The sequence below is a fragment of the Salvia hispanica genome, chromosome 2 (assembly GCF_023119035.1).
Source record: "Salvia hispanica cultivar TCC Black 2014 chromosome 2, UniMelb_Shisp_WGS_1.0, whole genome shotgun sequence".
Lineage (NCBI taxonomy): Eukaryota > Viridiplantae > Streptophyta > Magnoliopsida > Lamiales > Lamiaceae > Salvia > Salvia hispanica.
In genome coordinates this window covers 36,894,921-36,917,839 of record NC_062966.1, presented here as the reverse complement: position 1 = coordinate 36,917,839, position 22,919 = coordinate 36,894,921, and the positions used below count along the sequence as shown (strand labels likewise).

At 35.7% G+C, this 22,919-nt stretch overlaps 4 protein-coding genes and 1 non-coding gene across 6 annotated transcripts; 1 reads left to right on the top strand and 4 right to left on the bottom strand.

Moving 5' to 3' along the window:
• Positions 1–2,195: 2,195 nt before the first annotated feature.
• LOC125207533 (2-phytyl-1,4-beta-naphthoquinone methyltransferase, chloroplastic-like) lies at positions 2,196–4,774 on the top strand. The gene is made up of 7 exons (XM_048106917.1): positions 2,196–2,371; positions 2,489–2,553; positions 2,749–2,839; positions 3,391–3,479; positions 3,594–3,789; positions 4,122–4,221; positions 4,430–4,774. The coding sequence occupies exons 1-7, from the start codon at positions 2,225–2,227 to the stop codon at positions 4,528–4,530; spliced, it is 789 nt and encodes a 262-aa protein (XP_047962874.1). The 5' UTR covers positions 2,196–2,224; the 3' UTR covers positions 4,531–4,774.
• A 104-nt stretch (positions 4,775–4,878) lies between these two features.
• On the bottom strand, positions 4,879–8,218 carry LOC125206909 (lipase-like). The gene is made up of 9 exons (XM_048106124.1): positions 8,192–8,218; positions 7,270–7,497; positions 7,088–7,182; positions 6,879–6,982; positions 6,680–6,780; positions 6,491–6,594; positions 5,780–6,217; positions 5,547–5,678; positions 4,879–5,287 (listed from the first exon to the last, which is right to left on the bottom strand). Exons 1-9 carry the CDS (start codon positions 8,216–8,218, stop codon positions 5,131–5,133), a joined length of 1,386 nt encoding a protein of 461 aa, XP_047962081.1. The 3' UTR covers positions 4,879–5,130.
• A 1,665-nt stretch (positions 8,219–9,883) lies between these two features.
• TRNAK-CUU lies at positions 9,884–9,956 on the bottom strand. Its single transcript has one exon. It is a non-coding gene; the product is annotated as a tRNA-Lys (tRNA).
• A 541-nt stretch (positions 9,957–10,497) lies between these two features.
• LOC125204940 (pentatricopeptide repeat-containing protein At1g53600, mitochondrial) lies at positions 10,498–12,751 on the bottom strand. The gene has a single exon (XM_048103714.1). The coding sequence runs from the start codon at positions 12,711–12,713 to the stop codon at positions 10,554–10,556; it is 2,160 nt and encodes a 719-aa protein (XP_047959671.1). The 5' UTR covers positions 12,714–12,751; the 3' UTR covers positions 10,498–10,553.
• A 428-nt stretch (positions 12,752–13,179) lies between these two features.
• Positions 13,180–18,504, bottom strand: LOC125207562 (C2 domain-containing protein At1g53590). Of its 2 annotated transcripts, XM_048106953.1 has the most exons (12): positions 18,010–18,504; positions 17,854–17,928; positions 17,396–17,539; positions 17,171–17,266; positions 16,954–17,085; positions 16,725–16,877; positions 16,565–16,606; positions 16,333–16,381; positions 15,648–15,740; positions 15,395–15,578; positions 14,962–15,085; positions 13,180–14,414 (listed from the first exon to the last, which is right to left on the bottom strand). In XM_048106953.1, the coding sequence occupies exons 1-12, from the start codon at positions 18,136–18,138 to the stop codon at positions 13,398–13,400; spliced, it is 2,238 nt and encodes a 745-aa protein (XP_047962910.1). In that variant the 5' UTR covers positions 18,139–18,504; the 3' UTR covers positions 13,180–13,397. The 2 variants fall into 2 exon arrangements, with proteins under 2 accessions (XP_047962910.1, XP_047962911.1); XM_048106954.1 differs by lacking the exon at positions 17,396–17,539.
• Positions 18,505–22,919: the final 4,415 nt, after the last annotated feature.

The following is a 22,919-nucleotide window of genomic DNA, read 5'->3' as shown; positions in this document are numbered from 1 at the left end:
CTAAATGTGATTCTTAAATTGGGACGAACTTTTATAGCAAAAAATAACTTTTAATAAGGCAAAGAGGGAGTAATCCATAAATAAACTCTAGATGAAGCTATCGAGGCGACATAAAATAAATAAAAGGAACTATCAAAGTATATCCATTATTAAACTATAAAATGTAAATATAAATTTCATTGATGTAATTATGATACCACTCATCTTCTTAAAAGATATCAAAAAGGAGATAAAGTTATCAAATTAGTACACAAGACATAGTCATTATTACAAATTGATATGGAACAAGAATGAGATTTTTCAACACGCCCCGACGTGTGTGGATCAAAACAAACATCAAACTTCCACACGCTCAACAAAGAAATCTATATTGATTTGTGCTTGCTCTAATAATATATAGAAATGAGTCACCCATCCCCTTAAAATGCCTTATAAGAGAGAGAGTTATCCTAGAATATATTATTAAGACATGATCATCACAAAGTGAAAGTGGGACACAAATAGGGGTATTCAACATGCCACTGCACATGTAGGCCGAAAGGCATATCGGACTTCAACACATGCGGAAAAAAGATCCACATCAACTTAGGCACTGGTCTGATACCATGTAGAAATAGGTCATTCACTCCTTTCAAAGACTTCACAAAGAGAAATTATATTATTTATATATTGTGAGATAGAACTTTTTCTAAAAATGAAAATGTGACATCTATAGTGAGACATCTAAAAAGGAAAGTGAGACATCTTTTATGAGACGCGGGGAGTACTATATAAATTAGACATGATGATTACGAAGTCAATATGAGACAAGAATATGAATTTTTCAACACACCACATACGTCTGAACCAGAATAAACATCAGACTTTCACATACACAATAAATTACTCCCTCCGTTCCTAATAATTCGTCACCATTTGACCGACACGGATTTTAAGAAATGTAATAGAAAGTGGGTTGAAAAAGTTGGTGACATGTGGGTCCTACTTTTATATATTAGTTTTTTGTGTGTTAGGTGGAACGAGAAATTATATTATTTATATATTGTGAGATAGAACTTTTTCTAAAAATGAAAATGTGACATCTATAGTGAGACATCTAAAAAGGAAAGTGAGACATCTTTTATGAGACGCGGGGAGTACTATATAAATTAGACATGATGATTACGAAGTCAATATGAGACAAGAATATGAATTTTTCAACACACCACATACGTCTGAACCAGAATAAACATCAGACTTTCACATACACAATAAATTACTCCCTCCGTTCCTAATAATTCGTCACCATTTGACCGACACGGATTTTAAGAAATGTAATAGAAAGTGGGTTGAAAAAGTTGGTGACATGTGGGTCCTACTTTTATATATTAGTTTTATAATAAAATGTGAGTGTAAATGAGTTAGTGGAATGTAAGGTCCACTACCAAAAATGGTAAAAGTGAAATGTGACAAATTTTTAGGGACGGACGAAAATGGAAATAGGTGACAAATTTTCAAGGACGAGGGAAGTAATTCATATTGATTTGAGCATGCTCTAACACCATGTTAAAAATGAATAACTCGCCGTCTTAAAAAAAAGCTTATACATAGAAAAGTTATCTAAATGTATACAAAGATGAGACAGTTTCTTCGCCTCGGACGTGAGTTATGCACACACGCTACGCGGGTAGTGATAAAATGCAAATTCATATATGGTACAAACTCCAAACTTTTCAACACAATGTCAATACAATATCAACACAGTGTAAAATTTTAAGATTTTGATGTCAAAACAATATCAATACAATGTCAAAACAATTTCAACACAGCATGAACCATTGACATTGTGTTGACATTTTTTGTTGCTATTATTTTATCATCTGTTGATATTTTCTAACAGTTTAGATTATAGTTTGAAGTTTGTACAATATTTAGAGTTTGCATTTAATCACATTCATAGGAATAGAAATCATTTATGTTTTTTAGTTATTCTTTTAGTTATATTCCCATAAGTCCTATATTCCTCAATCCATAATTACAACCCACTCAACTTGGAAGCAATAGCATTGAGATAAAATAATTCATTTCAGTCTAATAATGCAAATATTTAAATCCCTAGGGGCTAATTTGAAATAGAGATAACAATTAACTAACTAATTTATTATTGGCGGGTGTACATACACCCGCAACTGATCTCGTATAAAACGCCAATCAAATTGAAGAGTTTTTCAGAAAAAAGGTGAAAATGGCTACTACACTTCAATTTGCTCTTCCCTCCATCGCTGGGCGCCGGCGCCGGCCGCGGCCGGATTCACGCTCCATTATCAGACCGGTCAGGTGCGCAGCTGACCGGCAGGCGCTTTTTAACCGCATTGCACCTGTTTATGATAACGTGAGCACCTCCATTTTGACAGGCTTTATTTTGGTTTAATTCCGCAATTTAGCTCGAGTTTGTGATATTTTCCTTTATCTCAAATTGAATATTGGTTTATGAGGGCTTCGTTTGCAGTTGAATGACTTGTTTAGTTTAGGAAGGCATAGAGTGTGGAAGCGGATGACTGTTTCCTGGAGCGGGTATATTTTCTGCTTCCCTCTCTCTCTCTAATTTTGAATTTTGTGTATATTTGTGAAGGCTATAGATATGGATAATTGATGAATGCATGTTTACAATATGTTAATAATTAACTGCAATTTGAAAATATTAAGTTTGAATTTGTTTGGTTTGAGTTTGATGTTATGAAAAGCAAGGTTTTATATATGTGAAAACAGAGTGAAAGAAGGAGATACTGTGTTGGATGTTTGTTGTGGAAGTGGGGATTTGGCATTTCTGTTATCTGAGAAAGTTGGGATCACGGGCAAGGTTTGCTTTCCTCCCCATCTTGTCCACCTTCTTTATGTTTACAACTACTTTTTTTTAATCTAATAATCTAATCCTTAGGTATATTTAGCTGTTGTTTCTTATTTTCCGAAATGAACTGTCTGTTTGTCAGCTGAGATTTTAAGGTGTAACTGCTATGAAATTTGATCAGACTGACTCATACTTGACCGAGGTACTACGTATAGAGTTGGTTGAGTTTTGTCAGGATATGAAGGGTTTGATTTGATGATCTATCAATATGTAATCTGGTGAACTGTTTTGAGATGTCATCAACATGTAAATATTGTTTATATCAATGAGGTCTTTAAATTTCTCTTTGATCTTGGCATACCAAGCCTGGTCGAAATCTTCTTGTATAATAGTAGTATGTCATTATCTTCATCAAACCTAATAGTTAATAGATTTAGAAGTATTTAGACTCTTGAAATTTACGGGCATTTTGGCCTGTCGAGCTGGATAGCTCGTGCTAGGGACATCTTGTGACTCATTTTGGGATCCATGTCTTAAATTCACTTTCACTGTTGATCTGTTAGGTGATTGCTCTCGATTTCTCAAGGGAGCAGTTACAAATTGCTGCAAGTCGCCAGAGTGAACGATCAAAGGCCTGTTACAAGAACATCGAGTAAGCATATCCTATCTCACAGCTAAAATTTGAAGATGGAAAATATGACCAAAGTGTGCCTTGAAGCTTTATGTCTTTACTTGAACCCCCTTCATGAAACTTGGTTAATCCCAGGTGGATTGAAGGAGACGCAGTCAATTTACCATTCTCAAAATCCTCGTTTGATGCTGCAACAATTGGCTATGGCTTACGGAATATTGTAGATAGGAGAAAAGCTATGGAGGAGATGTATAAAGTTCTGAAACCTGGTTCAAAAGTATCTATTCTTGACTTCAACAAAAGCACTAGCTCATTAAACTCTTCGATTCAGGTGTGTAATTACTAAACGAATTTTCCAGTCCAATAATTTTCATTCTTTCTGATATCATAAGTCTCTGTCTATTTTTTATTTCTGAATTGAAGAGTTTAATGAAGAAATAAATAAAGAACAACTCCTAAATAAAAGTAAATCTTGGCAGAACTGCATCAATTTCTCCAAGCATCTATCTCCAACAATAAGCTAGCAAATTATGTCTCTTGCATGTACATCTAGCTCTGGTTCTCTTAAACAACCACTTAAACTAAGTTACAGTTATGTGTATGTGTGTGTGTTTGAATTTCATTAAACATCTTTAGGCCATGCCCATATCTTTCTTTTTTCAGGATTGGATGATTGACTGCATAGTGGTTCCTATTGCAAGTGGCTATGGCCTAGCCAACGAGTACCATTACTTGAAGAACTCAATCAAGGAATATCTGACGGGTATATTTCCTATTTCGTTTGTCTACATACACTATTTAAATTGGATTGAGGAATCTGAAGCAGAAATTGTGATGTTTGGCAAAATCTACTTCAGTGAGCACAGCACCACAAAGCAAAGCCACGAAAAACAAATTGCACTATCAGTTTATCCACTGTTATGAGGAAGATCAAACATGATTCATTAACTATTGGTTGTGTTCTGATGCAGGAAACGAGTTGGAGAAGCTAGCTGGAGAAGTGAGCTTTTCTGAGGCCAAGTTCTATGAGATTGGTGCAGGGTTCATGGGGAATTTGGTGGCGACCCGTTAGGAAGGTTCCATTGCCTGTCTGATCTTCTCAAACTGAATCACGTTTTTTACCTGTTTTTTATAGTTGAGTGATGCTGTAGATAGGTTTAAATATGATATGTATACATACATCAGCCTCCCCACAAGCACAACATCCTTGGCAATTTTGTGCCTATGCATAAGTTAGTGTTTAATCTATACTAAAATCTGTTTGTATCACTACATTGATGAATGAAAATGTCAAGATTTACACCAATTACACATAATGAGGGTGAGAATTTTTTAGAATAAAATTCTACAGCACCTAATGTTATTCAATATTTTGTTGGAATTAACAGTTAATAATTACATACAAGTATAAATGATAGGATTTGAGACCAACAGATGTAGTTAGATACAATATTTCAACAATACTGTTACATCCTCTAAGAAACAATATTGTTAGAAAAAAAAATGGCTGTATAGGTAGTACAATGGTAAAGATAGAATTTCTGCTAATGTGGCAAGCAAACATCTCTGCACTATACTTGCTTTCCCAGCCCAGCTACACTAGAGAAAGAAAGAAAAATAAGAGATTAAAAAATATAGTATCAAATCTCTACCAATTCTCTTCTTTCATATGCTATTGACTTAGTTGATTTGGCATTGTTGGCTTCTTCCTGAATGCGTGCTTCCTGCATCGTTCAAAAATGCTGTCGTACATCAAATCAAACTGAAGCCTGGCCCTCTCCCGGTTAATAATGAAGAGGATGTGATCACCTTCCACAATCTTGTAATACCTGCAGACCACGTCTCATACACGTCTTAATCGAAACAAGATGTAATGCAACTAGGATAGGTAGAGTAGTAGTGTGTCGAATCTTTATTCTTGGATGAATTTCTCTAAGATAATGAATGAAAATAATTAGAAATGGGCTTTAGTCATGTCAAATGAGAATGCAGGAGAAGCTAAGACGCGTTTATTCAAGAATAATCGCATCTGCAGCAGCAAGAAGGGCATGCATCTTGTAGATGAGACGAGGGGAAAGAGGCACGAACCATATGCCTGGTTGTAAAAGCTGGCATTCTGAATCTTTTACCACAAGGTGATTAGGATGCTCAACTGGGAGACGAGGGTGTGTCATGGATATGGTGTTGAGCGCTCCATCATTGTCCCACCACTCTTCGTCTCTGTAAGAAAAATTCGCCGCATTAGGGCCATAATTGTGTGAATCTTGATACTGCAATGGCATGAAATGAGAGTGGACGACCAAGATCAGCTTAACACTCACCGGTATCCCTTGTAAGGAGGGGGGACATCAGGAGGGTGACGCCACACACACATCTGCAAAACTCGGATAAATAGTAGAGCGTGTATTCTAAGAAGGCCAGATGGGACTGTGATGCCCATGACTTTCGTTGTCTGTTTGGTGGCGTAGCTGAAGTAGTATGTGTCAGGGAACGTCTGAATATTGCTGTTCAATCTGATCGACCCTTGGATTGTGAGATCGGGAAGAATCCAGTCTCCGGATGCAAAAGGGCCGGTCTTCCCCATGAGGCAATTGACAAGACCCCAAATACCTATCTGCTTCCAAGACATGTTGTAATGATCAAACCCAAAATTATAGTAGTTCTTCAGCCATGGGATGTCAAACCAGTCGTAGAGAATCACTCCTATCCGGCACAGCTGCAGCAGGCAGACAGGCTTCAGTGACTTCCCATCTTCTGGCCTAAAAACAATCAACGTTTATGAGAAATCAGGAACTGCTTGGCCAGTACTTCTATTCATCAAAGTGCTATTGCCCAAAATCAGACCAAGAATTGGATTCAATGTTTACATATCTACTTCATACACCCTTATGCAATCAACAACTCAACATGATTCCAAGTTGTAGAAATTGACAAAATCAATCTCATTGCTATTTTACTCAAAGGCAACATAGTTCATAAAGAGATGATAACTAATGTATGTGTTCAATATTTCAACAATGATGAGAACTTACTGAATTCCATCCATATAGGCTCTGGTTGTGCCATTGAATGCTCCAGACAAGGACGTTATGCTCAGAACCCAGTTTGGAGAAGTGTTTTCATATCCCTTAAATGCCTGAAATTGAACTAAAACTCATCAAAAATCCAAATTCGAGATTGTTTTAGTATTCAACTCGCAACAAATTCATCGAACACTGTACCTTATCAGCAAGCATTTGCTGCAAGACTCGAACAACTTGCCCACCGGCCGAATGCCCCACAAAGTGAATGGGGTGATCCTCATCCCATTCAGGGTAATTCCCTACACATCACAAATTGCAAGTAGAAACATCAAACAAGAGATTAAAGACGAGGACGTCTTCTTCTTTCACAGATCAAATATGAGATCAAAGTTTTCACCTTTCTCATAAACTCTACCAAACTGAGTGTGCCCACAAGCCTTGCTATGTTCCTCACCATAATCAACTTGCCCTCCTTTAAGGTAATAGAACAATTCTCTAGCCCTAAACCCGACATTCAATCATTCGCAGAAATTAACAATCAATCAAACCAACAAACATAAGTGCAAAAAGGGGCATTTTTAAAATAACTTTTGAGACAAAACCAACCTGTCATATATGCTAGTTAATGAGCCTAAATCAGGGACAAGCACCCTCTCATCTTTCTTCTCAGCTCCAGCAAAATAAGACAGGCCTCCTAATTTCTGTTAAAACAGTTACAAAGATTCAATCTTGAAAAACTTCACAAAAACCTTCAAGAAAATGGAAACCCCAATCAGCAGCATACATACCCCTTTCCCAAAGCCAAAGATGCCATGAACTAGCACAATTGGGGGCAAATCATCTACAGAAGTGATGGATTTCTGCTTTTCAACCTCATCATTTTGCAAGCCACTAGCCAAATTAGGCTTGAAAAACAAATCATTTATTGTTTGAGACAGATCGCCAGCCACAGCCGTGCTAAAAATGTAGAATCTGGAGACTTGACACCCACCACCTAAACATCCTCTCTCTCCCCCCTATCTCTCTCTCACTCAAAAGAGAATTATGTGTGTGGCCAATCGACACACAGATGAAGTAAAAGCAATGTCTTTGAGCCTTCTACAAGAATAAATTCAAGAGAAGGCTCTCAAACATCAAAAAATCAAATCCTTAATCAAGAAAAGGCCCTCTCAACTCTCAAGAATCAAGAAATGAACGAGAAAGAGGTGAGAGTAATTTCTTGAGGGACCCTTCCTGTTAAAAGAATGTGGTGGTGGGATGAAACGAGTTTCATATTTAAGGCATGCAGAAAAAATGTTTCTTTACTTCCATTTGTTGAGACTTTTCAAAATTGAGCTCCCAAATTTTCTCATAACCTACCTTTCACCAATTTCTTGTATCGTCAAAGCTACTTCATCCACGTGCCCTTATTTTATCGGGTGCCAGAGACATTTCCCCAATTGAGCTGACCCCACACAAATTGGAACGAGACAAGATTGTTCCAGAATCCAGACGATTTGAAATTCTGAGAGGAAAGAAGAATATTGGGGTTTTAGTGTGCCACGTCAGCGGGAAAAAGGTTGTTTACATTTGCTAACAAGGAATTAATGTGTGATTTGTGCTTTTTAAATAAGTGGGAGTAGAGTAACAAGATTTAAGAGTATCGTTTGAAACTTGGAATCACTGGAATGTGCTGGTTGAGAGCTGGAAGGTTCCTTTTCTGTGTCAAACCAACTCCACCAACTGGCGCTTATCCATAAATCAAATGATTTCATCATTCATTTCCATGTGGTTGGTGCTTTTTAAATAAGTGGGAGTAGAGTAACAAGATTTTAGAGTATCGTTTGAAACTTGGAATCACTGGAATGTGCTGGTTGAGGGCTGGAAGGTTCCTTTTCTGTGTCAAACCAACTCCACCAACTGGCGCTTATCCATAAATCAAATGATTTCATCATTCATTTCCATGTGGTTGGTTTTTGTTTTATTGGTTCATAAAAAAAGAGTGAACTACAAATTTAGTACCTATGTATGGAGGTTAACGCTAGACACCCCTATGTTTTAAAAATATCGCCACACATCTCTATGTATGGATTTAATATTATTTGAAGGATTTGTTCACTGGACTTTTAAATCCTTTTTCCACTTGAATTTAACCAAAATGCCACTAAGGACATTCTGGTCTTTCTAAAACAAGGGTACCATTGATGTTATTTTAATATTCTTATAGAGGTACCTCAAATGAAATTTTAATACTATTGATACTTGAAAGTTGAAACGATATAAAATTTAACACTTTACAATTTTCAAGGAAATAATTTATCTTCATGTCTACATGTTTAACACGAAAGCTAATATAATAATATTATATTATTATTTTTTAAAAAGTTTACTCTTCTTTATCCTCTCCAACGAGAACATCCATTTTTTACTTCTGCAATTTTGATACAAAAGTGCAGTTCAGCCCATTCTACCATTCCAATTTTGATTATTTACTCTCCAATAATATTAACTTGGTGAAGGCTGAAGAAGAGTTTTTAATAATTTTCAAATAGAAAAAAAAAGTTCTCGAAAGGGGCTTAAGCCCTCCATCGAGAGAGAAGAGAAGAAGTGAACGGTCCTTTTTATTGAGAGTGAAGTTCAAATAGACAATAGGCAGAAGTGGCAGAGTGGAAAAGAGAATGGTTCATTCTAAAGATTAAAAAACCCTTCTACTGACATTTTGGTTAAATTTGAGTGGAAAAATAGCTTAAAATTATGTGAGTAGTGAAAAGGTCTTTCAAATGATATTAGGTTCATACATAAAGGTGTGTGACAATATTTTTGAAACTTAGGGGTGTCTAGCGTTTAAACCCCTATACATAGGTCCCAAATTTGTAACTTACTCTATTTGAAAAGACTGAAATGCTCTAGGTGGCATTTTGGAAAAAAATGAGAGTGAGAAGGGCATGACCGACCGTAAAAAGTGAAAAAGGACTCCAAATGATATTATATGCATACATAGAGGTGTCTGATGCATTTTTTTGAAACGTGGATACCTCCAACGTTCGAATGACAATACATAGGGGTGTTTTTTTAGTTCACTCTTAAAAAAAAATAGTTTGACAAAGGCTTAAACCCCTGCTTGTTGATACATAGTGAATAAAAAAATTTATTTGCACGACAAAAAAATACTACTACTAGCAAAAATTCAACAATATTATAGTATGAATAAAAAAATAGTTTAGCAAGGGCTTAAGCCCATACTTAGAAATTAAAAATAACGTAAATTACGCCCAAAAAAAAAGTGTTTAACTAAATCCATATATACATAAGAAATTTTATAAAAAAATAGAAAAAATTAAAAATAACGTAAATTACGCCCCAAAAAAAAGTGTTTAACTAAATCCATATATACAAAGAAATTTTATAAAAAAATAGAAAATACGCCCACCGTGGGGCTCGAACCCACGACCACAAGGTTAAGAGCCTTGCGCTCTACCAACTGAGCTAGACGGGCTTGGTGCTTAAAAAAGAAAATATACTCTAATTAAAAGAAATCAAACGATATAAAAGTGTCTAATCAAATTACCATCTAAGTGTACTTTTAACTCTTTAGGCAAGAATTTGACTAGTGAATGGAGTGGAGTATTAAATAGCGACATGCTTGACTATATAAGTACAAAAATACATCATAATATTAACAAGGACATCTCCACAAGTTATATTTGAGCTGAGTTTATTTCTTGTAGTTAATGATAAATTTGATGCGTTACACATAACTTTATTATATTTATTGTTTGTAATTGTATATCCATCTATCTATTAAAAGATGATATCTCGTGTTGTTTCAATAGAAAAGGTTCACAAGATAGTCGATACCGACCAAAAGAAGATCTAAAATTGCTGTTCCGTTTGATTGAGAGCAAGAAGGTTAAACTAAATATGAAAAATGAGGTTGATTTGAGAAACATGGTAGCAACATTTCAAAAACCTCTTTCAGATTTGCTTCGCAATAATTCTACAACAACGTGTATTTAAGTTTAAAATGAACAAAAAAGTTTAAAATCCAGATTTTGAACCCATGCTTCATAAATCTTGACTAAAAGCTAATTTCTCAATGTGGTTGACAATCAAGGTCAATTAAACCTACATGTTTCATATCATGAATTATAGTCCCTAAAATAATTTTGATCTCTTCAAAGTTTACATGAGATTTATCTCCTGAGAGGAACAATCTGACCTTGTCCTTCACTGTGATCCAACTGCACCCGGGGCTCTTTTTCACACCTCTTAATCTTTTTGACAGTCTCATTTCTTCTTCGTCCCTCCTGTTCCCTGCAATGCCATATATATCCGACAACACCACATATGGAGTAGCATTATCTGGTTCGAGTTGGATGATTCTTTGAGCTGCAAGGTTTGCAAGATCAACACGCATGTGAACCCGGCTTGCACCAAGAAGAGCGCCCCAAACTCCAGCATGAGGCTCGACTGGCATTGTGTTGATCAAATTCAGGGCTTCGTCAAGAAGGCCAGCCCTGCCGAGCAAATCAACCATACAAGCATAATGATCAGGACCAGGGTCAAGTTTAAACAAATCCCTCATGGATTTGAAGTGATGCCGTCCCTCTGCTACAAGCCCTGAGTGGGTGCAAGCAGAGAGAACACCAAGAAGGGTAACCTCGGTGGGATTATGTCCTCCATCAACCAATTGGGTAAATAGATCAAGTGCTTCTTCTCCATATCCATTATGAGCAAATCCCATGATCATAGAATTGAATGAGATAATGTTGGGGTTGGTGATGGATTTGAATATCTTGTAAGCATCCTCTACAGATCCACATTTTGAATACATCGATACGAGGGCGTTTTGGATGGATAAATCATGCTCCATCACCAATTTAATAGCAAAATCATGTATTTGAAGGCCAAGGTTTAAAGATGCCAAATTTGCAGAAGCACTAAGCAGGCTACTTAATGTGAGAGGGTTTGGCCTGATTCCATCACAGATCATCTGACTGAAACGACGAAAAGCTTCTTCGTGTTCTTCATTATTCACAAATGCTGAAATAAGAGCTGTCCAAGCAACATCATCCGGTTTAGGCATTTTACTAAACAAAGCACTGCATTCTCCGGTCATGCCTCGGCTGGAGAAGCCGGTGATCAAGGTGGTCCACGAGACTTGATCTTTGGAATCCATCTTATCAAAAAGCTCGTTCGCCTCTTCAAGCATTCCAGCTTGAACATATCCATACAGAAGGGAATTCCAAGAAACTACATCCTTTTCACTCATCATATCAAACAGACTTCTTGCTTCATTGATAAAGCCAAACTTTGAGTACATTGCAATGACTGAATTACCCAAAAACAAATCATACTCGAATCCCAAACGAGACAAAAGGCCGTGCACTTGCCAGCCTTCTCTAACCCTACCAATTCTACCACATGACTCAAAAACCACAGTGAGAATGGTGGGCTCGACTCCCACCTCGCCATCCCTTCTCATTCGCAAAAACAAGCGAAAACCATCCTCGAAGCGACCCTTTTTCATGTATCCATCAACCATACAACACCAAGTGAACTCATTCTTCCTCTCTTCCATCAAATCAAAAAACTCCCTAGCCTCATCAACTCTCCCTCTCTTGCAAAATCCATCCACCATTAAGCTCCAAGAAACAACATTTTTCTCACTCATGCGGTCGAAAATCCCAACAGCCTCATCCAATCTCCCAATCTTCAAATACCCATTCATCAGCACGTTCGAGCAGAACGGATCCCTCCACCCCAATGGCGCGGCGTTATACAGCTTCTCAGCATGATCAAACCTACCCTCATTAACCAATCCCATCACCATCACCGAGAAAGACACGGCATTTCGCTCCGGCATCCTCAGGAACAATCTAAGAGCCTCTCCCACACCATCCACTCTATTCATATTTTTCACGTAAGCAGTGATCATCGCATTCCACGTCGCTACAGTTCGTTGAGGCATTTCGTCGAACACTTTCCGGGCGGCTGCGATTTCACCGTTGGCCGCGTAAGCAGAGAGCATGGCGGTGTAGGTAACAACGCTTTTCTCCGGCATGCGGCGGAACAAAGACTCGGCCGCTGCAATGTCTCCGATTCGGCCATACTTTGTTATTTGAGAGTTGCAGCTGACAAGATTAGTGTTGGTTTTGGTGATTTGGGAGTATGGTCGAAGAGGGAAACGAATGTTGCGCAGAGATTTACACAGATATAGATGATTACAAGTGGGTTCCTTCAAAGCCAACATGAAAATGGTGCGCTTCGAACTTCACGTCTACACACAGAAAAAGTGGTTGAATTTGTGAGTAAAATTAGTTACTGTCACTCTCATTTACCCAAAAATAAATAAATGTAATCAAACATCCCAAAATATTTAAATATTTAATGATGGACGAAAAGTATAATTCATTAAAGTGATTATTTCGTTTGGATAAAATAGACAAACTGAGAAAGTTCAAAATAAATTTTTTATACAAGTACTTTCCAGGTTAATTAAGTCATTTTATTTTATTACGAGAAGTTACATATTAACTGAGTCATTTCTATTTTGGCAAAATAAAATCCTCATATTTATGAGAAGTTACTTTATTTTTTTTTTCTTTTCTACTCTTTTACTTTATTTTTTTTCTTTATTCAACATGCACTTAACACACTGTTATTAACAAGTTACGGAGGGGTATCAGTCTTCTTGAAAATCTGAGCTGGAATACAAATGAAAAAATAAAATTCTTCTAGTTGAAAATTTTGTATTCATACAAACAGCTTCAAATGCAAAGTTGTGTGGATGAAACACCCAAACATTTCTGTATTTGGTTTTTATCAAAACAACATTGTATAAGTATAACAGATCTACAAGAATCCTGTCTCTGCATTTTCAAGCATGCTCTCAGACACCTGGATGATGTCTCTCTCTGCAGGTTTCAAAGAAACGTTACAAAACCATGTCACCGGCCGAAACTGCTCTATCACCGGTCTGGCAATAGTTTCCACCGGGCAGGTTTTCCGTCTGATCATTGTCCTTCAACTTCAACGAGTGATCATCTGAAGCCGGCGCTGGAGGCGAAATGGCTGGACTTGAAACGACCAAACTGGCATCTGTAACTGCAGAATCTACGGATGATGAAAGCGACTCATTATCTGTGGAATCCGAATCTACTGGCATATCGCCCTTCGGCTTTCTTATTTTCCTAGATAATGAGTGCTTCAACTCGCGAGCAGATCTTCCAGCGTGTTTTAAAATGCTCTTAGCCATGTCCTTGCCGTTCCTATGGCTGGGGCTCTCTGGAAGGATTTCTTCAAGCGACTCTCTGCCATCGCCTTTCAGAGTCTTGGATGACGGAGGGTGCACCTCTTTCTCATCACCTTTAGGAGTCGTGGAAGGTGGGGACACGAGGGAGTCGTCTATTATCAACTTGACACCCCCTTTCTTGAGGTTAGATGCCCTGATGTTGAAATTATCTTGGGAGGGGTGTTCGGATTCTCTAGGCGAGCTCATCTTGTCAGAATCTCTGCGTCTGAATACTGAACCGATCTTTTTTAAACCCCTCTTGACCGGATTACCTGAACGCGACTTGTTAGAATCCGAGCTCTCATCAGTGCTGCTGCTCTCGTTCTGACCAGAAATCCTTCCACCGACTGAATCACCACCCTCTCCTTGAATTTGTCTGCTAATTTCACGATGTTTGCTCTTCTTCCCCTTCCTCGGCTCCCAGACTTGTGTGACCTCTCTGCCTGGATGGTGGATCCAAATCCCAGTCTCCAACTGCCCTTCAACGTCAATTGGGTCAAACCTATCTGCGACTTTTGGGGATTTGTCTGATATTGTAGATGAGAACGATCCTCTGTAAGATGAGTCATCCGCGAAGGAGGCTCTCCTTTTGTCACCACAGGCATCATCTTTCCCTTTATCACCACCAACATCTTCTTCATCGGGTGAAGACTCTGTAACCTGTTTTAGTAATCAGTGCGTTCAGCAGCTCGAAATGATATGACATCGACTATTGCAGTAAAAAATGAATAACGCTATACTAGCAGTTCCTTGTCAACGGATTAAAACCATTTATGCATACCACTGGAAGATCAAACTACATTCCAATTATTGCAAATTCATGGCCTAGTTTCTGCAGCAGAACTAAATAGAATATGCAATCACGTTTCAAGTGATTCGACTTAGACACTCACAGTTGAACTGCAACTCCGTTTCCAATTTATGCGTGTCCACAAAATAGCCCCATTTTCACTTTCAGACATAATCCCTTAGCACAACGCTTCCTGTTATACTTTTTTTTCTTTTACATATTACAAAGGACAAAGTAGGATAATTATTGAGTTAACCAAGTAAAAGTTAGCACATTAGTCAAGAAACAATGTTCCCACATTACCCAAATGGCCAAAACAGCATCCTCTCAGACTATAAACCCTCAAATTTACCAAATAGAATCTTGATTTTAAGGTATATTTCATGTGTGGTTAACGATTAATGATTAAAGAAATACCTTTCCAGTTAAATTGTTCACGGTTATAGCAAGACGCAATCTTCCTGTCTTTATATTCTTGAGAGGTAACCACAAGTCGAATCTCTGGCCATCCCGATATTCATTGATGTTTGCGCAACAATCTCTGCAACAATGGCAAGACCATTTTATAAAGCTGAAAGCTATAAATTGACACACAAAGCCAGTCAGGCCACACTCTTATATATGAATCATCATGCATGCAACATGAAGAACAACCAGGTGCAATTTTTTAGTGGGGCGTAAATACAAAGAAAAGGAAATATGAAATATGCATGGCTACAAGATTAAATAATTAGATAAAGAAAGCAACAGAATAACCCTGAAACATCAAGAAAACTAAATCTCCTGAAACAAACGATCTAAAAGCTGTAGCATACACATAATCAAGGAATAAAGTTGGAAGAGAACACACCCCATCATGTCATCAAATATGTGGTCCTTATCACGAACTTCAATATGAAGCATGTTATCTGATTCCCATGTGAAGATAGGAATCTTGAATTCCTCATGCCATTTTGGTGACAAAGTTTTCTTCTGAGTCCTAGTTCGAAATTTATAAGGTCCCAACTGTCCTTTAACATATGGATCAGCCAATCCTGGAAATCAAACCTGAGTTTGAACCAGTATATCTTGTGAAAATACTAGAAGAAACAATCAAAACTAACCGTTTAAGTCCGATGGGATCATTTCAGTGGCTTCAAGAACTGCCACGGTAACAAACGCTACAGGTTCCTTTGCGTCAACAGAGAACCAATTTTCTAACATGCAAAAGAAAAGATTAATGAATAATTGAACTCAGAAGATACAAGATAAGTTACATAAAACTATCACAATATCAATGCACTCAATCCAGAAAATGTACCATCACACACTTTTTATTAGTAGTAGAAGGTTATTGCAGAGCCAGAATGGAAACCAGGAATTCGGAATCGTTTTACCAAATTTCAGTAGGAAATCTTCATCTTCAAACTCGAAGCAAAAACATACTCCATTAACTAGATTTTACGGAATAATTCCACCAGTCTACACTTCAAGTCAGTTGGAGGATAGGGTCTATGTTCAATATGATGACACCATACTATGCACCAGTTCTTGATTTTCTAAGGTATAGTTGTTTGACAACTCAAAATAAATGATATCATGCTTGACAACAAAGGATTCTCCTGATGAAACATTTACAAAAACTTCACTGTATTCTAGGTGAGTTCCATGCACTAATTAAAGCTTTAAGATCAAAATAAGGAGATAAACCAGTCACTCAAGCTCATGAGATTTAGAGTAATAATGTAGGTAACTAAAACCTTACTACCCAAGAAAATGAGTTCAATGGCTATATAAGGACATAAATACCTGGTTTAGGTGACGCAAATTTTTCAACATCAACCACCAGCATATTAGGCTGCAGAAATTACAGCAAAGCTAGCAAATCAATTGGCATCCTAAACTCACTAATACTTACAGAGGAAAGAAACCAAAAAATATGCTATTCAAGCGTGCATGTGGCCTAAAAGAGAAAGAAGTGAAAATATGCTTATAATAGAATACTTTCAGCAGTACAAAGCATAAAGGAACATCATCTCACCTCCACTAGAGTTTGTTCAAAGACGAGGGCCAAAAGATTATCCTAGCACAGAAAACGGATATTAGCATATGAAGCTCCATGCAAGCATGCATGCCTGTCTATGTGTGTTTCTCAGTGAGTGAGAGAGAGTTATGAACTGATAACTTAGCTATGTACTTACTATCCAGCCAGCTATCCCAGGAAGTTCTGTAACATCAAGACCATGAGTGAATAGAGGCTTCACAGTCATCTGAAAATATGGTGGTGCAGAAAAGCACACACGCAAGCGACTAATAAAAGGCCATCCACGCCGGAACTTAACTCCAACCAATACCTGCAAGAAACATCTTAATTACTTCTTTAGTTCAGAAGAGATAGGATGGTCACAACATCAAATGACCTCATCTTACCTTTCCTTCAACATGCATTCCTAACATATGCAATTTAGTATGCATTCCAAAACCCAATCTCTTCCTTAGTTTCACACCAAGTATAGCGCTCATATCATCCGCAGTACGGAAATTCATACCCAGTTCAAGAACCTGCAGATAATTAACACAAATACCACCTTCTCAGGAACATAACCCAACCTATTCGTGTTTCTCATCAGTAATCAGTCTTGCTTACCAAGTGGTCATCGCCATTGGATTGATGAAGAACCCTGATTTCAGTAAACCTTGGAGGGGATCTTCCCAAGTAAAGATGCTGAAGCTCGACATCTTTCTGTATGTAGGCAAACCAGAACTATCATTAGCAAGCACCACACCATCCAGAACACGCACGACTCCAAATTATGATTCAAGTAAAGAAACTATGATCATGCTATAAAATGGGGGTTATTCCAAGTCATACCACTGTCCAAGGCTTGTACTTTTTCAAGAACCACGGGAAAATAGGAAGAAGAATTTTCTGAGAAACAATCTCTTCCATGCAGACGGACCATATCTTCTCAATAGCATGATTTAACCATCTAAGAGACTCGGAATCTGTAAGCAGCTACGCAGTCACAGAAAACAACCTTTACACAATGTATATCATAGATTTCACTCCTATAAATCAAGGGGAAATGAACCAAAAAAGGGACAAAATAATAAGGAAAAATTCTTCCTGGTCCCTCACTAGAGAGAAATACCATCAAGAGCATCTCTTAGACTCTTTCTCTTTTTTCTATTAACAGGTCAAGTCAACCTCATAGACCAAAACTACAAAAAAGTGTGTTTATACCAAAATTGAAAGGGAAGAAAAACTCAACAGCAGAAAATGAAAATGAAAATGAAAGATGTTATCATTCAATAGGAACTGGAAATTACCCGTCTCTGATCGGACTCTCTCTTCTCCTCAAACTGCATCTTCTTTCTCAATTTCATCACATATAATTCATGAACCTTCAAAATCAACCAAAAATTAATCACCGCCTATCCCAACGCGGCACGAAGATCGCACAAAGCTGAATAGAAAAACCTTACCAAATAGAGGTATATGAGAGAGAGGAAATACGCAATTGGATGGCACCAGTTGAATGAATTCAGAAACCAGAGCACAATCAGCACAATGCACACATGATGCAACAGCGTCGAGTCGAGAACACTACCCATAATCCCTCCCTCTGCCTCTCCCGATTAAAACTCAAATCAATTCAGAAATCTCACACACTAAATTAACAAACAAAAAATCCATCAAACTCCTCCGCTCCATCGTTCATGTAGGTAGGGCCCACCGCCGACTCCAAACACACGATCAATCGACGCAATGAGTCAACTGCGGATGCGGCGTAATAAACGGCGGCGAAATTTTATTCCTCCGGCGCGACGGCGTCGTATGAGAAAGCGGCGCTGGAAACTTGATTACAATATGGAATTTTGCTTGATTGAGATATGGATTGATTGATTGCAGCAGAGATTTATGAGAGAAGAGTGCGTGTGCGAATGCAGTTGCAGAGGGAGGTTTGATTTCTCGGTTTCCGTTATGCTTCTCAATGAATATACAAATGTGGAGTCATACACGCTTTTAATATATAAATTAATTTCCATAAAATTAATTTATGTAAATCTTAATAAATATTTAAAGTAAAAAACGATGATTTATATGTTTGGTGATTCTCAAAATCTGTGGACTGGCCTGACTAATTACTAAATTTAGAGGATTATTTTTGGAAATTTTCAAATCCATAATGATTTTAGTCGATTTATATTTAATATGTGTGCATTAGAATTTGAGTAATGCAATGTAAACAAACGAATTCATAATTTAAGTAACCGAATTATTCTAAATATATTTTAAATTTTAGAGTATTAGATGGGACACTATAATATAAACAAACTCAAATTTTTAAGGTTTGGATTACGAATATTTAACTTGGTAGAACCTTAATCTAATTAACTCGTATTCGTTTAGTCTGTGATTCAAGTAAGGTTGATCTGAAATCCGATTAATGTAACATTGATATCCCCTAGTAGTAACGAAACTGAGTAAAACTCATAAGATATTGCACCTTGATGATAAATAAATTAATTCATAATAGTATTAGTTATCAGTAATTTATTGAGCCTAATCTATAACTGAAATGATTAATATTGCACCTTGATGATAGATAAATTAATCCATTGTAGCTATCTATAATTCATCCAGCCTAATCTAAAATTGTAAAGAAAGTAGTATAAACTTTCAAAGAACACTTCTCTGGAATGGGACTATATATAGAGACATATAATGGAATAAATGTATATGTATAGTTTTCAATTATAACTAACAAATATTTTATGATTGAATATGTTTTGATGGATTTTGACATGGGCATTTATGAGTTACAAATATAATTATGTGTTTTAAATGTAAACAAGTCAAATACAAACGTGACAAGTTTAATGCAACGCAGTTCAATTAATAAAATACAGTATGTCATTTATAATCAATAAATGGAACTTTGAGTCATCATAAAGATAAATACTCTAAAAATTATTATCTCTTTAAAAATAATATATGTGACCAGTGACCGTCTAAAAAGCAATATAAGTCACCAATATTAACTTTAAAATAATAAAATACACAATTTATTTATTTGTAATATTTTTATATCAAATGAAAAAATACGTATGATATTAGGATCTTTAATTTAAAATGCATATTGCATATGATTTTGACAAAAATAAAATGTAGATATTTGACATTGAATCATCATAATTTCACATGACCATCTTATTGATAATTCATTTGATTTTTACGTATGATCCCAAATACCTCAAAACTCAAACGTCAATTTATATATACCTGGAGTAAGATTTAGTTACATAAAATTGCACTAATTAGTAACAAAAGTTGTTTGGACAAGTCAATACTTATATAGGGAAACTTTTTCTTTTAATGTGAAATAAAAGAGTGCGTGCTAGTGAAGAAATGAAAAGCATGATCAGAAAATTTGTGTAGTTGGTATATAAAGAGACATATGCATGATTATATAAATAAATATCTTTTAGATATTGAGTAATTTGTTCGAAGTCCGACAAAGCTGAATATTGAAGAATTCAAAGTCAGCAATTTAAATTATAAATTACTATGACGAGTTAATTTATTTTTACTTTCTAAAAAGGTGCAAGAATTTCAAATAAATTATTTAAAAATAAACATCAATTTCGTTTTCCACTTCAAAATCATGGTTGAGTTGAAACTAAGTGAAATTAACACCATGCTAGATGTTAATAATTCACCTATTCTCACAACTTTTGACAATCATATACTCTACAAAAAAGGTGAAATATCATTTTCCTATTAACACAACTGCCAAAAAGTTTTTATTATAAGTACAATACTTTATCCGTTCCATGTTAATAGAGTCGTTTTTCTATTCTAGTAAGTTTAAAGTTAATTGAGTCAATTCCATTTTTAGCAAAATGTAATTCTCTTTTTTATTTTATTATCTTTTACTTTATTCACCATCCATTTAACACACTATTTATAAACTTTGACCGAAAAGAAATGTCTTTATTAAAATGGAACGGAAGGAGTACATTATAATTTTGGGTTCATATGACCAAATTAATCAATAATGAGGTATTTTGCAAATAACCAATTAGCATAAAACTACCTAACATAGCTTTCAACGAATAATGTTTATGTGACTTTGACAATTCCATAATAAATCAAAATCTATTCGTCACTACCAACTATTTATTTCATTTTATTTTATTTGCCGGGGGACTTTCCGTCTAGGTTTATGTAGAATATTGAACTTTGGCAGAATAACTAGATTATTCTTATATATCATTATAGAAATTAGAAAAGAAAGTTTATTATTCGTTCACTTTGGTGAAAAGTCTTTTTTTTGATAATTTAAAAATGGTAAAAGGAATTTAAATCACAGTTTTTTCCATATGTTCACATGTTATGTAGAGTGCATCATTTTCCTCAGAAGACAAAATTTTCCGAGTGACTAATTTTTCCTTCTTTTCGATAAAATTAGTGATAGTAGTATAATTTTAAAGTATTGTGTAATAATTCTTTCTTATATATTTTTTTCTGTAGCGAATATATGTAAAAAATATTGTGACAAAAAGAGAACGAATACTTATTGAATTAGCGCTATTGTCATAATTAATTTGAATCGAATGTCAATTCGCATTATTAGATGGCTCAATTTCTTATTTAGCCAATTTCTATTTTTATTTCATGCACCATCTATCTTATGTATTAATGTATATTTTGTGTAATAACAAATCAGCATCACATGTAAGATGTCCACTTAATTGTTGTGCATATCTAATTCATATATATTCAACGTACATCTTTGCGTAAACATATTGTGAAGAAAAAAATAATCCACGGGATATATAATATGTCAAAATATAGTTTGATGTTGATATGGTTTAAGGTAAAAATTAGTCCAAAAAAATAAAAATGCAAGAACATGGCAATGTGAGGTATAATAATTGCTTGACGAGGAGCCCAAAAATGCAAGAACATGGGTAGAATTTGACTTAACAAAAAATTAAAGAGAAATATTTAAATATAATGAAATTCGGCGAACCTTGTAATTATGGTCAATGCAAGTAAGCTAAATAAAAGGACATTATTATTATTATGCACAGTGAAGAATACATTCTTACTTTTTTCTAGATATTCCGCAACTGTGTCATCATATAGTCTACATTTATTTTTAAAATAATAAACCCCTAATTTCAGTGACATGGTCGTTGGTAATTATGTCAAAGTACAATTAAATGGGGTGTACCCATTGAAACCTTAAATTATTATTTATCACGACATTGTACTACTTGACAAGAATTAATGGAGCAGTTGCATTTCAACATTTGTTGAGCAGAATCAACATATGAATTAATTAATAATTTGCATCATTAGGAGCCTAGGAGGTCAATATTAGTGTGTAATTATTTATTTATTGGCCGTTTTCTTAATTGGATGGTATCGTAATTCTTAATCGTGGAAAACTGCCTTAGTCGACTAATCCCATCTAATCTTCTGGTCCAATAAATAAATAAATAAATAAAATAAACACTATTGAAGTAGACAAACTTAGAATACCTTATAATGCAATGGAAATTTTTTAGTAGTAATGATAATTGGCCAAAATTGTAATTTCTTTTCAAGTTTTAGTTCATTGGAAAATAACCACTGAAACGACCTAACATGTTATGTACTGCGTCAACCCAATTAGAGTTCATCAATCTCAATCAAAATTTATTGATTTTAATAAGAAAATAATCTTTGATAATTTTTTCAATGACAATTAATTAGTAAGGACGTATACACCACACACTTAGATGCATCAAGTAATCGAGTGTGTCCCCCCTTTTTTCTAATTAGGACGAGTTTCGGACGAGAAAAGGGAATAGTAATCGACGAAATGCTCCAAATTGTAATTGGAATAAATTAAACAGTGTTCAAAATTTCAAAATACTAATACATTTTTGCATGGAAGTATGTTTTTCATGCGAATAATGATTACAATACTGGATAACCACGTCATATTTAATCCTGATGTAATATGTTTGTAGGCTATATTTAACTTCATGGTCATATTACTCAATATCATGAATAAGATAATTTTTTTTTTCCCAATTCGCCAAGCCCTAATTTTAATTTATCAATTCTTTGTCAGACTGGTAATATAGTATTGATTTATCTAGTCACGCGCCATCACCACGCACTTCGAGTGCAGATAGGATTACTTCATACAATATTGGAAGCTGACAAAGCTTGATCGATGTAATCGCCCCACATTTTGGTATTTAAATTGAAACCCCATTCACCTAACAAGAAATGTTGTCCAAATTCCAATTCTTGAAAGCATCAGCCACATTTTTTGCCCCCACACCTCCAAAGAGGCATTCTTTCCACCAGATTGTTTCGTTCAGGGCGAAGC

Excerpts from the sequence above, each read along its gene's own strand:
- LOC125207533 (XM_048106917.1), top strand. The coding sequence starts at position 2,225 with ATGGCTACTACACTTCAATTTGCTCTTCCCTCCATCGCTGGGCGCCGG. Across the intron at positions 2,372-2,488 it reads TTGCACCTGTTTATGATAAC|TTGAATGACTTGTTTAGTTT; the intron begins GTGAGCACCTCC and ends CTTCGTTTGCAG. Across the intron at positions 2,840-3,390 it reads AAGTTGGGATCACGGGCAAG|GTGATTGCTCTCGATTTCTC; the intron begins GTTTGCTTTCCT and ends TTGATCTGTTAG.
- LOC125206909 (XM_048106124.1), bottom strand. The coding sequence starts at position 8,218 with ATGGATAAGCGCCAGTTGGTGGAGTTG. Across the intron at positions 7,183-7,269 it reads TCTTTGGCTTTGGGAAAGGG|AAATTAGGAGGCCTGTCTTA; the intron begins GTATGTATGCTG and ends CTGTTTTAACAG. Across the intron at positions 6,595-6,679 it reads AGCAAATGCTTGCTGATAAG|GCATTTAAGGGATATGAAAA; the intron begins GTACAGTGTTCG and ends GTTCAATTTCAG.
- LOC125204940 (XM_048103714.1), bottom strand. The coding sequence starts at position 12,713 with ATGTTGGCTTTGAAGGAACCCACTTGTAATCATCTATATCTGTGTAAA.
- LOC125207562 (XM_048106953.1), bottom strand. The coding sequence starts at position 18,138 with ATGGGTAGTGTTCTCGACTCGACGCTGTTGCATCATGTGTGCATTGTG. Across the intron at positions 17,267-17,395 it reads AGTACAAGCCTTGGACAGTG|AAAGATGTCGAGCTTCAGCA; the intron begins GTATGACTTGGA and ends GCCTACATACAG. Across the intron at positions 16,878-16,953 it reads GAATGCATGTTGAAGGAAAG|GTATTGGTTGGAGTTAAGTT; the intron begins GTAAGATGAGGT and ends TGTTTCTTGCAG.